This window comes from Culex quinquefasciatus, chromosome 1, assembly GCF_015732765.1.
Source record: "Culex quinquefasciatus strain JHB chromosome 1, VPISU_Cqui_1.0_pri_paternal, whole genome shotgun sequence".
NCBI lineage: Eukaryota > Metazoa > Arthropoda > Insecta > Diptera > Culicidae > Culex > Culex quinquefasciatus.
Window position 1 is genome coordinate 34253040 of NC_051861.1, and position 17386 is coordinate 34270425.

Below are 17386 nucleotides of genomic sequence, written 5' to 3' on the forward strand. Positions count from 1 at the left end.
TATCATCCCAGTTTAAAAGATTGCTGATTTGAAATCCGGACACATTTGCTTCGAATTCCGGACACTCGTTTAGCTGTGAATCGCACAAATTTGGACTGCAATTTTAGTGAATGGCATTCTTTAGGTCTCGAATAAGCTTTTTGCTTTGCCTTTCCGGTGCATCTGACGCCTATGAAATATTTCAATGAAATGTTCTCATTTCTGGTAAAATAAAATTTTCAATTCATTTAATAGTTTTGACATTTACCACAGCGTCCAAACAAGTTTGAAATGAAAGTAGATGAGCAATTCTCGCTGAAACCGTCCCACTAGATGCACATGTTCTCAAATCGTTACGGCAATGTTCTCATTCGATTCAGCGCACCAAAAAACCATTAAAACAACCTTCGAACCAATGAAAATGTCAGCCGTTAGCCACCTGTAAATAAAAACTTGTATTGAACTATGGATTTTTTCGAAAAAATGCCCTCATTTGGAGAAATGATATCTCCCAAAATACATTACCAAACATCAAAAAGTTATACATCGTTGGAAAGGTAATCGCAAGGGCTTTCTATCGCACTTTGAAAAACATTTCAAAAAATATTTTTTCAATGGTAATTTTAAGGGTTTTTGAGAATCTTACTCTTAATTTTGAATATTGACCGTGTTCGCAACCACTTATCATTACGCAACCATTTTCATTCGAAAGATTGGAAGATTTTGCATAAAATCAACTTGAGAAAAGTAGTGTAATGAAATAGTTTTCGTATAGTTATTAAAGGATGAAAGAAAATGGTAAAATTTCAGTTAAAAATAACCAAAGCTCAGACTTCAGAAATGTGCCTAATTTACAGTCAAACAAAGCAGGATTGTATTTGAGCCGAATGTACATTCATCTGAGGCAAATCTGGACATATAGGATGAATAGGGACAGCTATTTCAACTATGCTTTCACTCATCAGATCATATTTTTAAATTGTTTATGTAAAAACATACATAAACAAACAAGTTTCTAAATTTTAATCTTCTAAGTACTCTGGAAACTAATGTCCTTACTTAGACTGTAGTCTCGATTCGCCACATTTCACTGAGGTAATATTTTATGTACATAATTTGTTTTGGGAAGGTATGCTTTATTTGTATAACCTCAATCGTGCACACAAAAGTGCAAAGTTAAAATCAATATTTTTTGATCAAGTTAAAATTTTGTGTATTCCGATTTGGACGAAAATCGAGTTTTTTGCTTGTTTTTATGGTATCAATAGCCCCACAAAATTTTAACTTGATCAAAAATCAACTTCAACTCTGCACTTTTTTGTGCACGATTGAGGTTATACAAATAAAGCATACCTTCCCAAAACAAATTATGTACATAAAATATTACCTCAGTGAAATGTGGCGAATCGAGACTACAGTCTAAGTAAGGACATTAGTTTCCAGAGTACTTAGAAGCTTAAAATTTAGTAACTTGTTTGTTTATGTATGTTTTCACATAAACAATTTAAAAATATGATCTGATGAGAGAAAGCATAGTTGAAATAGCTGTCCCTATTCATCCTATATGTCCAGATTTGCCTCAGATTACTGTACATTCGGCTCAAATACAATCCTGCTTTGTTTTGATTGTAAATTAGGCACATTTCTGAAGTTTGAGCTTTGGTTATTTTTAACTGAAATTTTACCAATTTCTTTCATCCTTTTATAACTATACGAAAACTATTTCATTACACTACTTTTCTCAAGTTGATTTTATGCAAAATCTTCCAATCTTTCGAATGAAAATGGTTGCGTAATGATAAGTGGTTGCGAACACGGTCAATATTCAAAATTAAGAGTAAGATTCTCAAAAACCCTTAAAATTACCATTGAAAAAATATTTTTTGAAATGTTTTTCAAAGTGCGATAGAAAGCCCTTGCGATTACCTTTCCAACGATGTATAACTTTTTGATGTTTGGTAATGTATTTTGGGAGATATCATTTCTCCAAATGAGGGCATTTTTTCGAAAAAATCCATAGTTCAATACAAGTTTTTATTTACAGGTGGCTAACGGCTGACATTTTCATTGGTTCGAAGGTTGTTTTAATGGTTTTTTGGTGCGCTGAATCGAATGAGAACATTGCCGTAACGATTTGAGAACATGTGCATCTAGTGGGACGGTTTCAGCGAGAATTGCTCAGATGTTAGAATGCATCAAGTAACGCAGTTTGATAAGTATTATGCGAACTTATAGCCAAATAATTGATTAAACATGACGTAACACAAAAAAGTCAAGTAATAAATGATCATGAATAAACAAAATATAGGGCACGCAATGTAAACAATAAAAACTACGTTTTACATGGTTTACTGAATTCTGGTTTAATTTGGACGCTGGAATCTCAAGTGTCAAATCAAAAATTTAAATCCAACTTTTACGAACAATTCGCTGCCCTTAATTTTGCCTCCGACATCAGCCAAACCATCCTCCCCTAACCCACTCCCAGCAGCAGCTGCAACATCAGCGCAACACTCGGTCTGCATGTTTGTTGCCTACCTGCCGGCGCAATCCAATCAACGTCGTGTAAACAGCGAAACCCGGTGTGTTTCACTTTGAAGCCAATAAAAAAAATACGCTATCTTTTTTTTTCAAACTGATTTCGTCGTCATTCCGTCGACAAGCCAAAGTGCATGCAATCGCCATCATCAAACAAATTTCGTTTTTGACGTTTTTTTTCTTTTCTCTCTCTCTTAAGTTTGTCATTTGTGCCAAACTAAACACACGCGAGAGCGAAAACGAATGATGATTTATCTGTCTCTTAGCTTAATTATCCAACATTTACATTAACGGTTAGTAGATGCAATAATATGTTCTGTTTTTTCTTCTTCTTTTCATCCTGCTTCACATTTCACCCACTTTCATTCAATTTACACTCGATTCGAATCGCGTTCATTCGTCTGGAAAACTCGCTCCTTTTTAACTACATATTTGCATTCACTGTGTTTTTTAACCTCCGCAACTTTCCGCCCCCAGCTCCCTTATTTGCCACCTTCTTTTTTTTTAATTTATTTCTTCTATCACACATTTCTTCGCTGTCGTTAAATTAAAATTAACAGACCTTGTTCTATCCGCTGCTCGTGCCACTCAAATTTACGTTTTGCTACAACAGAGGGAGCCAACAAGTTGCATAACTCTAGGGGGGGGGGGGGAATTAAATTTAGTTTAGCTCGTGTTTTTGGCTTTTCAATTTCCTTGCTCGCGTGACTGAATGAATGCAGCTGTGTTTGTGTGTGTGTGTGTGTCTTTACTAAATACAATGTAAATGTGTGTGTGTGTGTGTTTCTTTGTGTGTGTTACTAAACGTATAAAAATCATGCATCGTCATGGCGTTCGGCTGGATTAAGCTGACTATCTTCGCTGAACCTGGCAAATGAAGCTGCTGCTGTGGCCACTTGTCAGGAATGTCGCAGTCAGCAAGAGTGGCAGCAGGGTTGCCAGCAGCAGACACAGCGCCGATGGGACGCTGGTGGGGCTGGAGCGCGAACCGGTGAGGGTTACTGGAAATAGAAGGAGACAGTTCAGAAAAATCGTTAGAGAAGTTTTAAACTATATTTTTTAAACTTCGTATCTGTCAAGCAAAACAAAAATACCAAATCTTTTAGAAAATGAAAATAACTAGATTTTAGACCTAAGTGAAACAATAAAAAAAGTGTTTAATAGAGGAGCAATTCTCTACGGAATCTGTCTGTTTTCTTTTATTTTAATTTTTGTATTTTTTAATCCGACTGAAATTTTTTTGGTGCCTTCGGTATGCCCAAAGAAGCCATTTTGCATCATTAGTTTGTCCATAAATTTTTCCATACAAATTTGGCAGCTGTCCATACAAAAATGATACATGAAAATTAAAAAAAATCTGTATCTTTTGAAGGGTTTCTTTGATCGATTTGGTGTTTTCGGCAAAGTCACTGGAAAAAATGATACACGGTAAATTTTTTTTGTGATTTTTAATTTCACTTTTTGTCACTAAAACTTGAAGTGCAAAAAAAACTCAATTTTCATGTTTTTTTTTCATTTTCTGACTTGTTTTAGAGAACATCAAATGGCAACTTTTCAGGTATTTCCAGGTTGTGCAAAAATCATTGACCGAGTTATGATTTTTTTAATCAATACTGACTTTTTCGAAAAATCAAAATATTGGGCGCAAAAATTTGTCCACTTCATTTTTCGATGTAAAATCAAATGCAATCGTTTTCAAGTTAAATCCTTTTTTAGGTGACCTTTTTGAAAAAAGTCGCAGTTATTCCTTTTTTAAAATTAGTGCCCATGTTTGCCACCTTTTGAAAAAATATTTGTGAAAAGCTGAGCTGCATTTTTGAACTTTGTTGATACGACCCTTAGTTGCTTAGATATTGCCAAGCAAAGATTAAGAAACTGAAAACTTATGTCTCCCAAGTAGAGCGTCCAATTTCCCGGGGTTACAAAATTCCCGGGAAACGGGAAATTTTTAATAAATTTCCCGGGAAATCCCGGGAATTCCCAGAAAATTTTAAATTTATCAAAAATTGTTCTGATCTTTATTCTTCAACAATATTGTTTAAAATAGCAACTTAAATGATCAAAATTAGCGCGAGGGTCGATTAATGCCAAAACCGCTTGCAGAAAAAAAAATGTCAGGAAAATATATAAACATTCTTAATTTATAGGCTGTCAATGTTGTAAAAAAGTAATCATTAGTATTTTTGTGCAGTATTATTTTTCTATTTACTGTGTTTGGACAGCGAGTAAAATGAATCCATGCTTCAAAACCATAAAATTGCAATTAATTATGGCGTTGTGAACAATTTGAGAGAACATGATAAAGAATAATATTGAGACGACGTTGAAATGGAAAAAAAAATCATGAAGAAAATATGGATTTGTTGACAAATCTTTTTCCATAACAAATCTTACGCATTGAATTCACCTTAACAACTGACTTTTCACTAAAAATGTATTTTTTATGAAATCACAACTCAAAGTTTTTGAATATTTCGAGCTAGATTTTGAAATATGTTTGCATTTTTTGGACACCTTCTATACAATACGAATTAGTTTTTTAATGATTCAGCTTAATAAATGACTTTGGCTAAAAAAAATTTCTAAGCAATAAAAGTAGTTCAGACGCTATTTCATTTTTAAACCGCAAACGCTTTGTTAGCTCAAGTGTAATTTTTTTTTAACATTAAACTGTAAACACTTCTAAACAAATTAACCAAAAACTTTTTGCACAATCCTCTTTGAGACACCAAATGATATATTTTTTTCAATTTTCATCCAATTTGGCGCCATGGTAAACAAAATCGTAAAAAAAAACTTAATTTTGATCTTATTTTCAGATGATATAACAACAATTTTTGTTTAAAAAACTAACCAGAATTATAACAGTTTATTTTCATTCGTAATTGTTGTTGCAAGATCAGTTGTGAAAGCTTCAGAAACTAATATTAAAATAATAAAAATAAAAAAAAGTAAATTTAAAAAAGCCAAGAAGTAAAATAAATGTATACTTCCGCTTGAATTTCGGGAATTCCCAGGAAATTTAAAAATTTCCCGGGAAACGGGAAATATTTTTTTCCGGGAAATCCCGGGAATTACCGGGACGGGAAATTGGACGCTCTATTTCCAAGTCTCACCCAAACATTCCACCATTTTTTAATGTAGATATCTCAGCAACAAATGGCCCGATTCACAGTGTTAAAATATAAAACATTCGTGAAATTTTCCGATCTTATCGAAAAGATATATAAAAAAAATTTAAACCGAGACTTACTTTCTAAAAGGGCGTATTATTGAATGTTTGGCCCTTTTGAAATGCTAGTCTTGATTTAAAAAAAATTAAAATATTTTTTTCCGAAAGATCGGAAAATTTCACGAATGTTTTATATTTTAACACTGTGAATCCGGCCATTAGTTGGTGGGTTGTTTGGGTGAAGCTTAGAAAACATCAATTTTACTGTTTCTAAAATCTTTGCATGGCGATATCTCAGCAACTAAGGGTCGTATCAACAATGTTCAAAAAAGCAAAGAAGCAAAGTTTTGAAAAAATCAGTATTGATTCGAAAAATTTTAACTCGGTCAAAGATTTTTTGCACAATCTGGAAATTTCTGAAAAGTTGGCATTTAATGTCCTCTAAAACATGTAATTTTTTTTTAAATTGTGTTTTTTTTTTGCAAATAAATTTTTAGTGACAAAAAGTTAAATAAAAAATCACCAAATTTTTTTTTACAGTGTATCACACCGTGTATTCACACCTACAACTCTGCCGAAGACACCAAATCGATCGAAAAAATCCTTCAAAAGATATAGATTTTTGAATTTTCATACCTACATCATTTGTTAGGGAACCAAAATTTTTGTAATTGAAAAACGCAACGTTTGGTACCCTTACATGCATAGGTCATCGCTGAAATTTTCAAGTTAGTCGATTTTTTGCCGTTTTTGTCATTTTGCCGGTTTTGCACGCGGCGCGTCAAACCTTAGTTTTTATTTTCAAAAAGCCGTATCTAGGAATATTAAAAAACATTACTTCACCATTTTTGGATATGTTATTTAAAATTTTCCTAGGAATCTGATAAAAATATTTTTATACATAGGTTCTTTGGTCCCGAGACCTTCTACAGAGCATTTAAAGTTTTCATTTGACCGTTTAGAATGTTAGGTTTTTTTGAAACTTTTAATAATTCTGGAGTTTTTTTTTTTGAAAGGGTACAATAAAACAAATTTGGTGTTGGTGTTTTTGAAACCGCATTGAGTCAGGGGAATTAAAAACACCCAAAACGCAAAAACTGAAATGTTGGACCTTTTAAAAAAAACTCCAGATTTTTTCTTAAAAAGCCGTTTGTGCTCAAGACAACTCAAATCGGTTGAAACAGCGGAGTTATGATTTTTTTGAAAAATGTGGTTTTTGCAAAAATCGACGAAAATCGCCATTTTTCGGACCACCCTAACACGGCATAGGTTACCCTATTGTCCAAACAAAACAATACTAGTCAAATTATTTCGGCCAAGGAACACCCAGAAAAAATTTCAGCCCGATTGGAGAACACTTTTATTTTTAATCAGGCTGTTTTCGTGGGGAATATTATTGGATCGAGAATCGCTTTCAAAAATAAATATTTGTAATAAGCATCAATGTGCCTTTGTGAACCTTAAAAGTTTCACGTATTTTACGGCTTTTAACATTACTAAAAACGTTGCTTAATCCACCTTTAGGTGGTTGGTGAGTTCCTCACATTCATAAAGTCAATACATTCAGTGAAAATAGCAACATTCCCCCTTAACATGTTTAACAAATCAACTTTATTACTCATTTCTTTTGATAGGGTTCGCAGACCTTCAATATTTTTGGCTCATCGGCAAGGTCTGATAAAAAACCTTTTTAACGATAGTTCGCATGCAAGATTCAGACAATATTTTTATCACAATATCTGAAATCCGGCCTGCAAAAAGTGTATAAATAACACTTAAGTGCTGATAACTTTTGATAAGGTTGTCAGATCTTCAATGTTTGGGCTCATTAGAAAGGTCTTCTTAATACCTTTCTGAAAATGTATAACATGATAGGTTTTCCTACAAAAACCACCCTTTTTACAATCTTCCGGACATGCGCCAAAATCGTTTTTTTAGCATGACTTTTGAAGTACTAAACTAAACATGCTGATTTTAAATATAGACCTTTGGGACCCCAAGACGGATCGAATAAGACTAATACGGTTAAAATCCGTTCATCCAGTCCGGAGATAATCGAGTGACAATTTTTTTGTCCACCCACCTAAACACATCCACACAAACATTAGCTCAGAACATGATTCTGAGTCGATATGTATACGTGAAGGTGGGTCTACGAGGTCAAATTAATAAGTTCATTTTTCGAGTGATTTTATAGCCTTGCCTCAGTAAGGTGAGGAAGGCAAAAACTCAACTATTGGGCTTGTGCAAAAAATCATACAATATAAATAATAAAATAAATAAGTCAATTAGAATTTTTTTTAGAATTTTTTAGCTGAAAAGTTATAAGCTCTTGAAAAAGACCATTATTGCGGAGACGGCTGTATGTGACCAATAAACTCACTCAATTATCTCAGCACTGACTGAAACAATTTAAGCCAAATTGGTAGCATTTGACTCGATTTAGTGTCCCATAGCTCAAGTTTAACTTTTTTTAAAGTTTTGATAAGTAAACTTTGCCCGGATCCATCGTCCGACCCATCGGTGCACTATGGGGTTTCAGGCGGCCATAAATCGAAAAACCGACATACTCTAATTATTTTTTTGGTATTTTTTTTCGAAAATAAACATTCTAACTAAGAAAAATCCGGAGTTTGAAAGATGTAGGTTCAATATTCACTGAATTGCAGACCTTCAAAGGCGAAAATGGTAAGAAAAAACATGTTTTTTTGACAAAAAAAATGATTAGTTTTCATAGTTGTACTGTGTAGCTGTTTATGTATTTTTTCCTGCATCATTTAAACGGCCGTATCTCAAAACACCCCATTTTATTTTTTTTATTTGACCTCACCATCGTGTTCCCCGGCCAATTTTACATAAGAATCACTTATCGACAAAAAGGAATATGTTTCGTTCCAGAGATATCGAATTTTAAAGTTTTGAGAATTTGAGATTACCTACATTAGCTTCATTCGCCGCATATACTAGAAGAACTCATGAGCGCTGTTCAATAACTGCTACCTGGTCATTTATTGGAATAAGATTTCATATTAAATAATCTTTAGCAAATTGGGTACTAAAGCCCTATGTCAGTTTTTATGTACAACGGTAAAAAACACGATTAAAAACCATTTCTGATATTTTTTTCATTTTAACGCAACGTCAAATATTGACAAGACAACATTTTTTCGAAGGATCTACTATGGTCCCCTTGGAACGAGCTGTCAAGTAGGACCTTTTCTGTCAAGAAGGACCGTGTAGTTATTTTTTTTAAATTGAATTAAAAATCCATTTTAAATCCTTTGCGGTCGTTCAGAAAAATAAACTTTATCGTTGTGAACAATAATATCCCAAATTTAAGCTTAATTTTAGGACCCAATTGGGCAAAATTAACTGTATAACACTGTAGGCATCTGGCGTTAAATCGCAAATGTTTATCCGCTTAAAAAAATGAAATGAATTTCTGTGCTAACCCACAGGATAGAGCAATAACGACACACAGTACAGGGTAGAATTGGATTCCGATGCAGCGAGCAGAAAAATGCAATTGGGTACTAAAGCCCTATGTCAATTTTTATGTACAACGGTAAAAAACACGCTTAAAAAACATTTCTGATCGCTTTTTTTCATTTTAATGTAAATTTTTTTTTGACAAGACAACATTTTTTCGATGGATCAACTATGGTCCCCTTGGAACGAGCTGTCAAGTAGGAGCTTTTCTGTCAAGAAGGACCGCGAGGTAAATTTTTCAAAATTAATTTTTAAAATCCATTTTAAACTTTTTGTGGTCGTACAAAGGGCCATTGTACTCAGAAAAAAAAAGCTTTATCGCTGTAAACAATAATATCAGCAATCTAAGCTTCATTTTAGGACCCAATTGATCTTGTAAGTAACACTGAACAATAAGTGCACGATACATTATTGAGTAAAAAATATGAATTAAAATGAATAAAGTTTGTTGATACGTTGTATTCTCGTGAAGAACGATCACAAGGAGTAGGCATAGGATTTCTGGAAGGTATAAAACTGAAAAATGTTAGAAAATCACAAAGTTCAACTAGTTCCCAAAATTTAGTAGCGATGATTTAGACACCGTCCGAACAATAATGTTTTTTTTTTCTTCTATCATTTCGGATTCTTGGAACACAATACGGCTGCTAGATGTACCTTGACCAAAATCATCCATTAATTAAATGGAGCTTGCTCAAAATATAAAAATCGATTTAATATGATCCATCTTTTGAACCATAAAGCAGATTTTGGGGTTTTTGCTGAATGGCACTATTTTGCTACCGCTCATGACAAAGGCCCTAGTCATGGCCTCGAGGGTACTCTAAAACGGTTAGCTACTCGTAAAAAATGGTACATTCAAAATAACCCAATAAATATTCCTTAAACAAAAAAATGATTGATTAAGGTATTAGCTATTTGAAAATTGCGTGAAATTATAAAAAAATAATCATTTTCCACAACACCAGGTAGTAAATATTGAAAAGCGTTCCTGAGTGCTTCTAGTATATGCGGCGAATGAAGCTAAGCTAATCTCAAATACTCAAAACTTTAAAATTCGATATCTCTGGAACGAAACATATTCCTTTTTGTCGATAAGTGATTCTTATGTAAAATTGGCCGGGGAACACGATGGTGAGGTCAAATAAAAAAAATAAGATGGGGTGTTTTGAGATACGGCCGTTTAAAGTTTTCAATTGCGCAATACAGGTAGAAAAAATAAATTAATCAAAATTTTGATCTCGTAAACGGATTCTACGTCCAATTTCCTTCAAAATTGAGTCTAAGACCGACCTTCTAAGATTTGTGGTTCCGGAGCTATCCCCATTTGAAAATAGGGGTTTCGCTCAAAAATCGCTAACAAGTCGATTTTTTGGGGAGGTACAAAAATGGAGGGGGTGGTCCGATTTGGATGAAATTCGGGATTCTTGCATGTTTCGATAGTATCAACAGCCCTGCCAAATTTGAGCAGGATCGGAGAGGGTAATTTTCAAATTTGCACTTTTTCGTGCACAGTTGAGATGGAATGACCCGTATACGCTTGGTTAAAATCACATTATTTACCTGCGGAGGCAGAAATGACGTACCTGCTATGTATGTTTTGAAATTGATTTGATATTCATGACATTGTTGGTACCGTAAACTGGGGTGACTTTGATAGCCCGGGGTGACTTTGATAGGTTTTTCAAATGCCCGTCAAATTAATATTTAAACATTTTTGAGAATTTTGAGTATGTAAGCATTAAGGGAAAGCTTATTATCGAACATATATGCAAAAATGTGACTGTTACATTGGATGTATCAAAAATAGTGGCCAAATCAAATTTCTATCAATGTCACCCCGGGCTATCAAAGTCACCCCAGTTTACGGTACTTAGGTACGTTTAATAAAATTAGAAATTCCTATTCTAAGTATTTTACAGAAACGATTCGTCGAATATTCATATCAGTTCGTTGTTGTGTTCTTTTGAAAGTATGGATAATAATACCGTAGTGTCCCTGTACGATATAACGAAGCACTATTCTGAAAACGTGAGAACTGCTTTCGAGTATATTTGTAAGAATTACAACATTGCAGTACCATCACATGATCAACTCAGGAAAAACCCACAGAGGAAAAACTACGCATGCTGTTCTGTAGCTTCAAAACGAGGTATACAAAAGCCCATAGAAGAAGTTCATATTTTAAGTATTCTAAAGACAATCGGTTACATAGTGATTTTGATTTAGAAGAATTTATCGTGGAAAACGTGAATTTTGCAAGTGGATCAACCAAAAACGTGGACGAGAATCCATACAATGTTCCATAAAATAAACCGTCTAAAATTCTAAAACACCGCAAAAATCAAATTTTAATTGGAGGGGGATGGGGGGGGGTCTTCAAAGAGAGGTGGATTTAAACTCAAGAAAAAGAGGAAGGAGATTGAACGTAAATCAGAAACTTTAACATAGCATAAACCGCCATTCCGTGCATCAAATAGACAGAGCAAGAATATCAAAATTCACCACTTCAATGCATGTGGCCTCAAATATATGAAAAATCGAAAATTAAACTTTTTTTTTGGAAAAATATCAAAATTCATTTGTTTTCATTATACTAAGTACAAACAACACAAAAAAGTCACAAAAAAGCAAAAAAATATTTTTGGCCGCTCGCTTATATGGAAATACCCCATAGTGCGGTGGTGTTCGGTAATCGAAAGACCGGAGAATTTATCAAACTCACTGTCAACAGATTTTTAAAATGCTATCTTTCGAATCTTAACCCCAGAATTCCAATCATCAGATGTCTCAAAACTGATTCATTCAAACCCGGCTCAAAATGACCGGCCCCTTTCAAAAAAATCCAGAAAAAAAAATAGTTGTTAGCATTTCGCTTGCTCACAAGACTACAAGAAAGACCAGAATCAAATTTATCGCAGCATTATAACCAAGTGAGTGGATCCTTCTTTTTTCGCCACCCAGTTTGAGTTGGCAGAAAATCCACCCATTTTTCTCCGTTCAAGGATGATGCGAAAAATCGAACATTTTATACGGCCGAGGGTCGACAAGGTGAACCCCCTCAATTTGGGCGGAAGAAAAATCGTTTGGAAGACCTTTCACAAGCTGCTGTTGTGTGTGCGCTCTCGACTTTTAATCAACCGAACAAAATTTAACAATCTGATTAAGATGAGTTTCAATATTGGCTCAGGAAGCACACTCGATCTCATTTTTTCCGGCTTTTTTGTTGAGGGCAATCATAAAAGCGGACCTGATAAAACGAAGTGGAAATCTGTAAAATGACTCATCAACTCAAGTGTAAAACGATATTTTATGTTTTGTGTTGAACATCTTTATGAAAACTTGACTAAAAAAAAGAAGGCATCTTTAACTTTCAAAAGCCTTAATTGATTCATCAATCAAAACAAGATATCGAGCCGATCAGGACTTGCAGCAAAATTCAACGTTTTCCTGACAAGAAAACGAGCCTTTTCCCGCAGTTTAACACAAAACCAACAAAGGCTGCAAAACTGCTCTACCACCCACAAACGGAAGCAAAAGCAAGTCGGAACAGGAAATCGATACTCCCGAAGCGATTTCTCGCTCTAATTGGCGGGAAAGTTTCAATTAAAACTAAACATGGTGCTCGTTGGCTTTTATCTTTTCTGAGAGCATTCAAGTTAAAAACAATTTGACAATTTGACAATTTGACAATTTGACAATTTGACAATTTGACAATTTGACAATTTGACAATTTGACAATTTGACAATTTGACAATTTGACAATTTGACAATTTGACAATTTGACAATTTGACAATTTGACAATTTGACAATTTTACAATTTTACAATTTTACAATTTTACAATTTTACAATTTTACAATTTTACAATTTGACAATTTGACAATTAGACAATTAGACAATTTGACAATTTGACAATTTGACAATTTGACAATTTGACAATTTGACAATTTGACAATTTGACAATTTGACAATTTGACAATTTGACAATTTGACAATTTGACAATTTGACAATTTGACAATTTGACAATTTGACAATTTGACAATTTGACAATTTGACAATTTGACAATTTGACAATTTGACAATTTGACAATTTGACAATTTGACAATTTGACAATTTGACAATTTGACAATTTGACAATTTGACAATTTGACAATTTGACAATTTGACAATTTGACAATTTGACAATTTGACAATTTGACAATTTTACAATTTTACAATTTTACAATTTTACAATTTTACAATTTTACAATTTTACAATTTGACAATTTGACAATTAGACAATTAGACAATTTGACAATTTGACAATTTGACAATTTGACAATTTGACAATTTGACAATTTGACAATTTGACAATTTGACAATTTGACAATTTGACAATTTGACAATTTGACAATTTGACAATTTGACAATTTGACAATTTGACAATTTGACAATTTGACAATTTGACAATTTGACAATTTGACAATTTGACAATTTGACAATTTGACAATTTGACAATTTGACAATTTGACAATTTGACAATTTGACAATTTGACAATTTGACAATTTGACAATTTGACAATTTTACAATTTTACAATTTTACAATTTTACAATTTTACAATTTGACAATTTGACAATTTGACAATTTGACAATTAGACAATTAGACAATTTGACAATTTGACAATTAGACAATTTGTGACAATTTGGCATTATTTCTGTTTGGTCGAACCTGATCCCAATGCAACTCACCTCTGGCCGGCACCGGATCCCGCTGGGGCACGCCCAGCTCCAGCTCCGCGTACCGATCGTACAGGGTGGCTACCGTGGCCGTACACCGGAGCAGAAGCGTTCCGCTGCCGCCGCCACCGGCCATCTGGACGCCGGCAAAGTGCGAACTCTGCAGGTGCAGCCGCAGTGCCACCGTCGTGCTGACCAGGCCGTCCGTCGTGACTCGGACCGTGGGCTCGCCGGTGAAAACCTGAAAATGAGGAAAATAGTTTATTTTCAATTTTTTTTAGACGATCATACACAAAAATGTCCATAATTCCAATCTGTGAACAACAATCGTAAATTCAACAAAAAGAAAGAAATTCCAGTTATTTAACATGTAAATTTCATCTCCTTCTACCAAGAAAGCCTTCCTCTATACTCAATACTATTTTTATCTCCAGCTATTGCCCGCCTTAAATTCCACAGCTCGCGACAGACTGGATAAATTCGCCCATTTTCCCAGCATCAAACAAGGACCTGTTTACGTCACGCAAATCTGGCGTCAACCAAGGGTTTCCAGAAGCGATTATTACTTGCCAGTCTGCCAATTAATTACTCAAATTACTGGTCCAAAATGATTAATTACATAAATTACTTAATTACTTTTCACTACGATAAAAAAAACATTTAATTTAAATTCAAGTATTACTTTCTACGGTTCTAAACTAAATTATTTATAAATAGCTCATTCGACAGCTCTTTTAAAAATTATGCTACTTTTTTTTGTACCAATCTACATATTGAGAATTTCGCGTATAATTTTTATTGAAAATAGCTATAGGCGATCAACCGTAAAAATGCCCCCAACTAGAGGGCGCTGAAACTTTGAGTGATGTTTACATGATATCCTACAGCGAGTTAATTTTTTTGAAATTGGAAATTGTTTTATTTTATTATAGAATTGACATTTATATTTAATTATATCATTTTCCAGTAAAAAAATAAGTAGCTCAATTGATATCTAGAGTTTTTTTTTATAGGTCCTATAAACATAAAAAACACAATAGCTTATAGGAGCTTTTCAGAAAAAACTCTAGATATGAACAATAATAATTGTTTCATGGCCAATTTAACCTGTTCATTATCTGATTCTAAAATCCATTATGTTTCACGTTTCAATCAACCGAACCCTTATCAATCAATTGCAAAAGAAGATTATTTAAGTTGACTTACGTTTTTTGAAGTCGTGTTTGTCATAAAAGCAATAAATGAACTTTAATAATATTTTCAGTTTATTGGAAGTCGAATGCCATTAAAATATAGAAGTTGTTTGAAAAAAAGGCCCTCTGATTTTCCGAGCCAAACACAAACTTTGATGAATCTTTGCAGCGGCTCTTCTTGAAAATTGTGAAACTCATCAAAATAACGTTAAGTTTGACATTACTTTGCATTTTTTTTATCTCAAGCAAATTAATAAAATCTGTTACTGAAAATACGGCTATTGTGGAATGTGACATTTACATTGGATTAAATTTCTGCATTTGAATTTTAGTCGATTTTAATTTCACTGAGTTTGATTTTTAACATTGAAACATTTGTCTCAGAAATATTTGGAAAATTTGCGGGAAAATATCTTAGCTCTTAATAGAGAGATATTACAGGACTGTCAATTTCTGCAGATGATGAAAAAATATTAAAAAAAAACATATTTTTATTTTTATTGATTTTTAATTGGCTATCACTTGTAATTTTTTTTTGTCAATGAAAATTAAGTACCTTTTGGTTTTAAATATTTGATCCACTTAAACTTCAAATAAATTTGACTGCCTATTAGAAGGAAAAGCATAAAAAATTTATCATCACTCTACATACAGAATCAGGATTTTTTAATATTTGTGTTTCACTCTTATTTGAAATTAATAAAATACTGTTATAATAGATTATTTATGTAAAGTAAATAGTTTCGTTGAAGAAGTACAATTTAAAAAAAATCAATTACTTTAATTGCTCAAAAATTACTTTAATTACCAATAAATTACTTTAAATTACTCTAATTACCAAGAATTACTAAGTAATTAATGAATTAGCTAATTACCAGCTAAAAATCAAAGTAATTATTAATTACTTGCCAGTCTGAGGCCTTGCTGGAAACCCTTGGCGTCAACTTTACCCAGCCTGTGCAAACAACTTGCGCGAGTTTGAACACGAGACGAAATATTTTAAGTTGAAGTCGCCAGTTTGTGTTGGTTTTGAGCTTTTAAATGACACCTGTCAGACTGCCTGTTTGACAGCTGTCAGGTCGGTTTCTACTGAAACTTGTTTGACGTTAGCGTGGAAGATCTAATTTAACTTTAGTTTTTGGAAACTTGAACGGGGTCTTATTATGATAATATTCAATAAACAGTTAAAAGTTAACCAAAAATTAAAACTCAACATAAAGCGGATAAAAATCATTTAAATCTATTCGGCTCTCGATCGTTTCCCTCGGTTCCCTTTTGCAAGATGTTTTCATAATGATGTCACTTTTTCAAGCAAGCTTAATGTTTTTTTTTTTCGAAAGTCATTCCCAATTTCCCGTGACTTATCGGATAAAGTGACCTACAGGGCAAGAAAAAAACCGAAAAGAAATACTCCGATGAACATCGCTCCATTTGTCAGCCAGAAAAGATTTCCTCAACCTGATGCTGCTGCCCTTTCTGTTGATTTTTTTTTTATTTGAAGGCGGAGGGGGAAGTTGTACGAGGCGAAAAACTAAAGAGCAAATTTTTCAACCATTACTCAGTAAAGATCCTTGCTTTTAGAATTTTTTGGGGCGGTTTCTGTTAGATAGATGAAACGGTAATGTAGGTCTTTAGCGGTGGTGGTGGTGAATTTTCCCCCAGGAAGACAGTTCACAACATAAAAATGTAGTTAACTCACTTCTTTTTTTTCTCAGAAAAGGGTCATCCTTCTAGTTTGAAAAGTTTTACAACAGATTTGGGTGCATTTTTTTCGATCTGTCTCTTGTCAGTTTGAATTTTAGTCTGGTACGATTAACAAATTATTAACTTTTAAATTATAGCAAAATTAGTTTGTCGATTTAAAATTTTAGTTGAAATTAGATTTTAATATAGCAGCAATTCCATTTGAAAAGAGCCTAAACCGAAAAAAAGTTCTCCGATCGGGCTCAAAATTTTTCTGGGGGTTTCTTGGTCAAATAATTAGACCCGTATTTCTTACTTTGCCATTAGGGTGACCTATATCGTGCTAGGTCGGTTCGATTTTTCAGTTTTCGCAAAAACCACTTTCTTCAAAAAATCATATCTCCGCGTCATTTCATCCGATTTTAGCTGTCCTAGACGCAAAAGAAAGGTGAATAGTTTGTCTATTTGAGAAAAATAGTAAGAAGTTTCAAAAATCTAGCTTGACATTTGAAAACGTCGTATGAAAACTTAAAATGGCGTTTTGACCATATCTGGACCAAAGAACCGATGTCTGATATTTTTATCGGATTCCTCGGAAAATTTCACAATA

General features: G+C 33.4%; 1 protein-coding gene across 1 annotated transcript in view; it reads right to left on the reverse strand.

Moving 5' to 3' along the window:
* Positions 1 to 2677: 2677 nt before the first annotated feature.
* LOC6050345 overlaps positions 2678 to 17386 on the reverse strand; it is a 260769-nt gene continuing 246060 nt past the window's right edge. Inside the window, exons 5-6 of the mRNA XM_038249919.1 lie at positions 13913 to 14141; positions 2678 to 3518 (exon numbers count right to left, since the gene is read on the reverse strand). Of these exons, the coding sequence (XP_038105847.1) occupies positions 3370 to 3518; positions 13913 to 14141 (378 nt within the window). The 3' untranslated portion in view covers positions 2678 to 3369. The remainder of the gene's footprint in view (positions 3519 to 13912; positions 14142 to 17386) is intronic.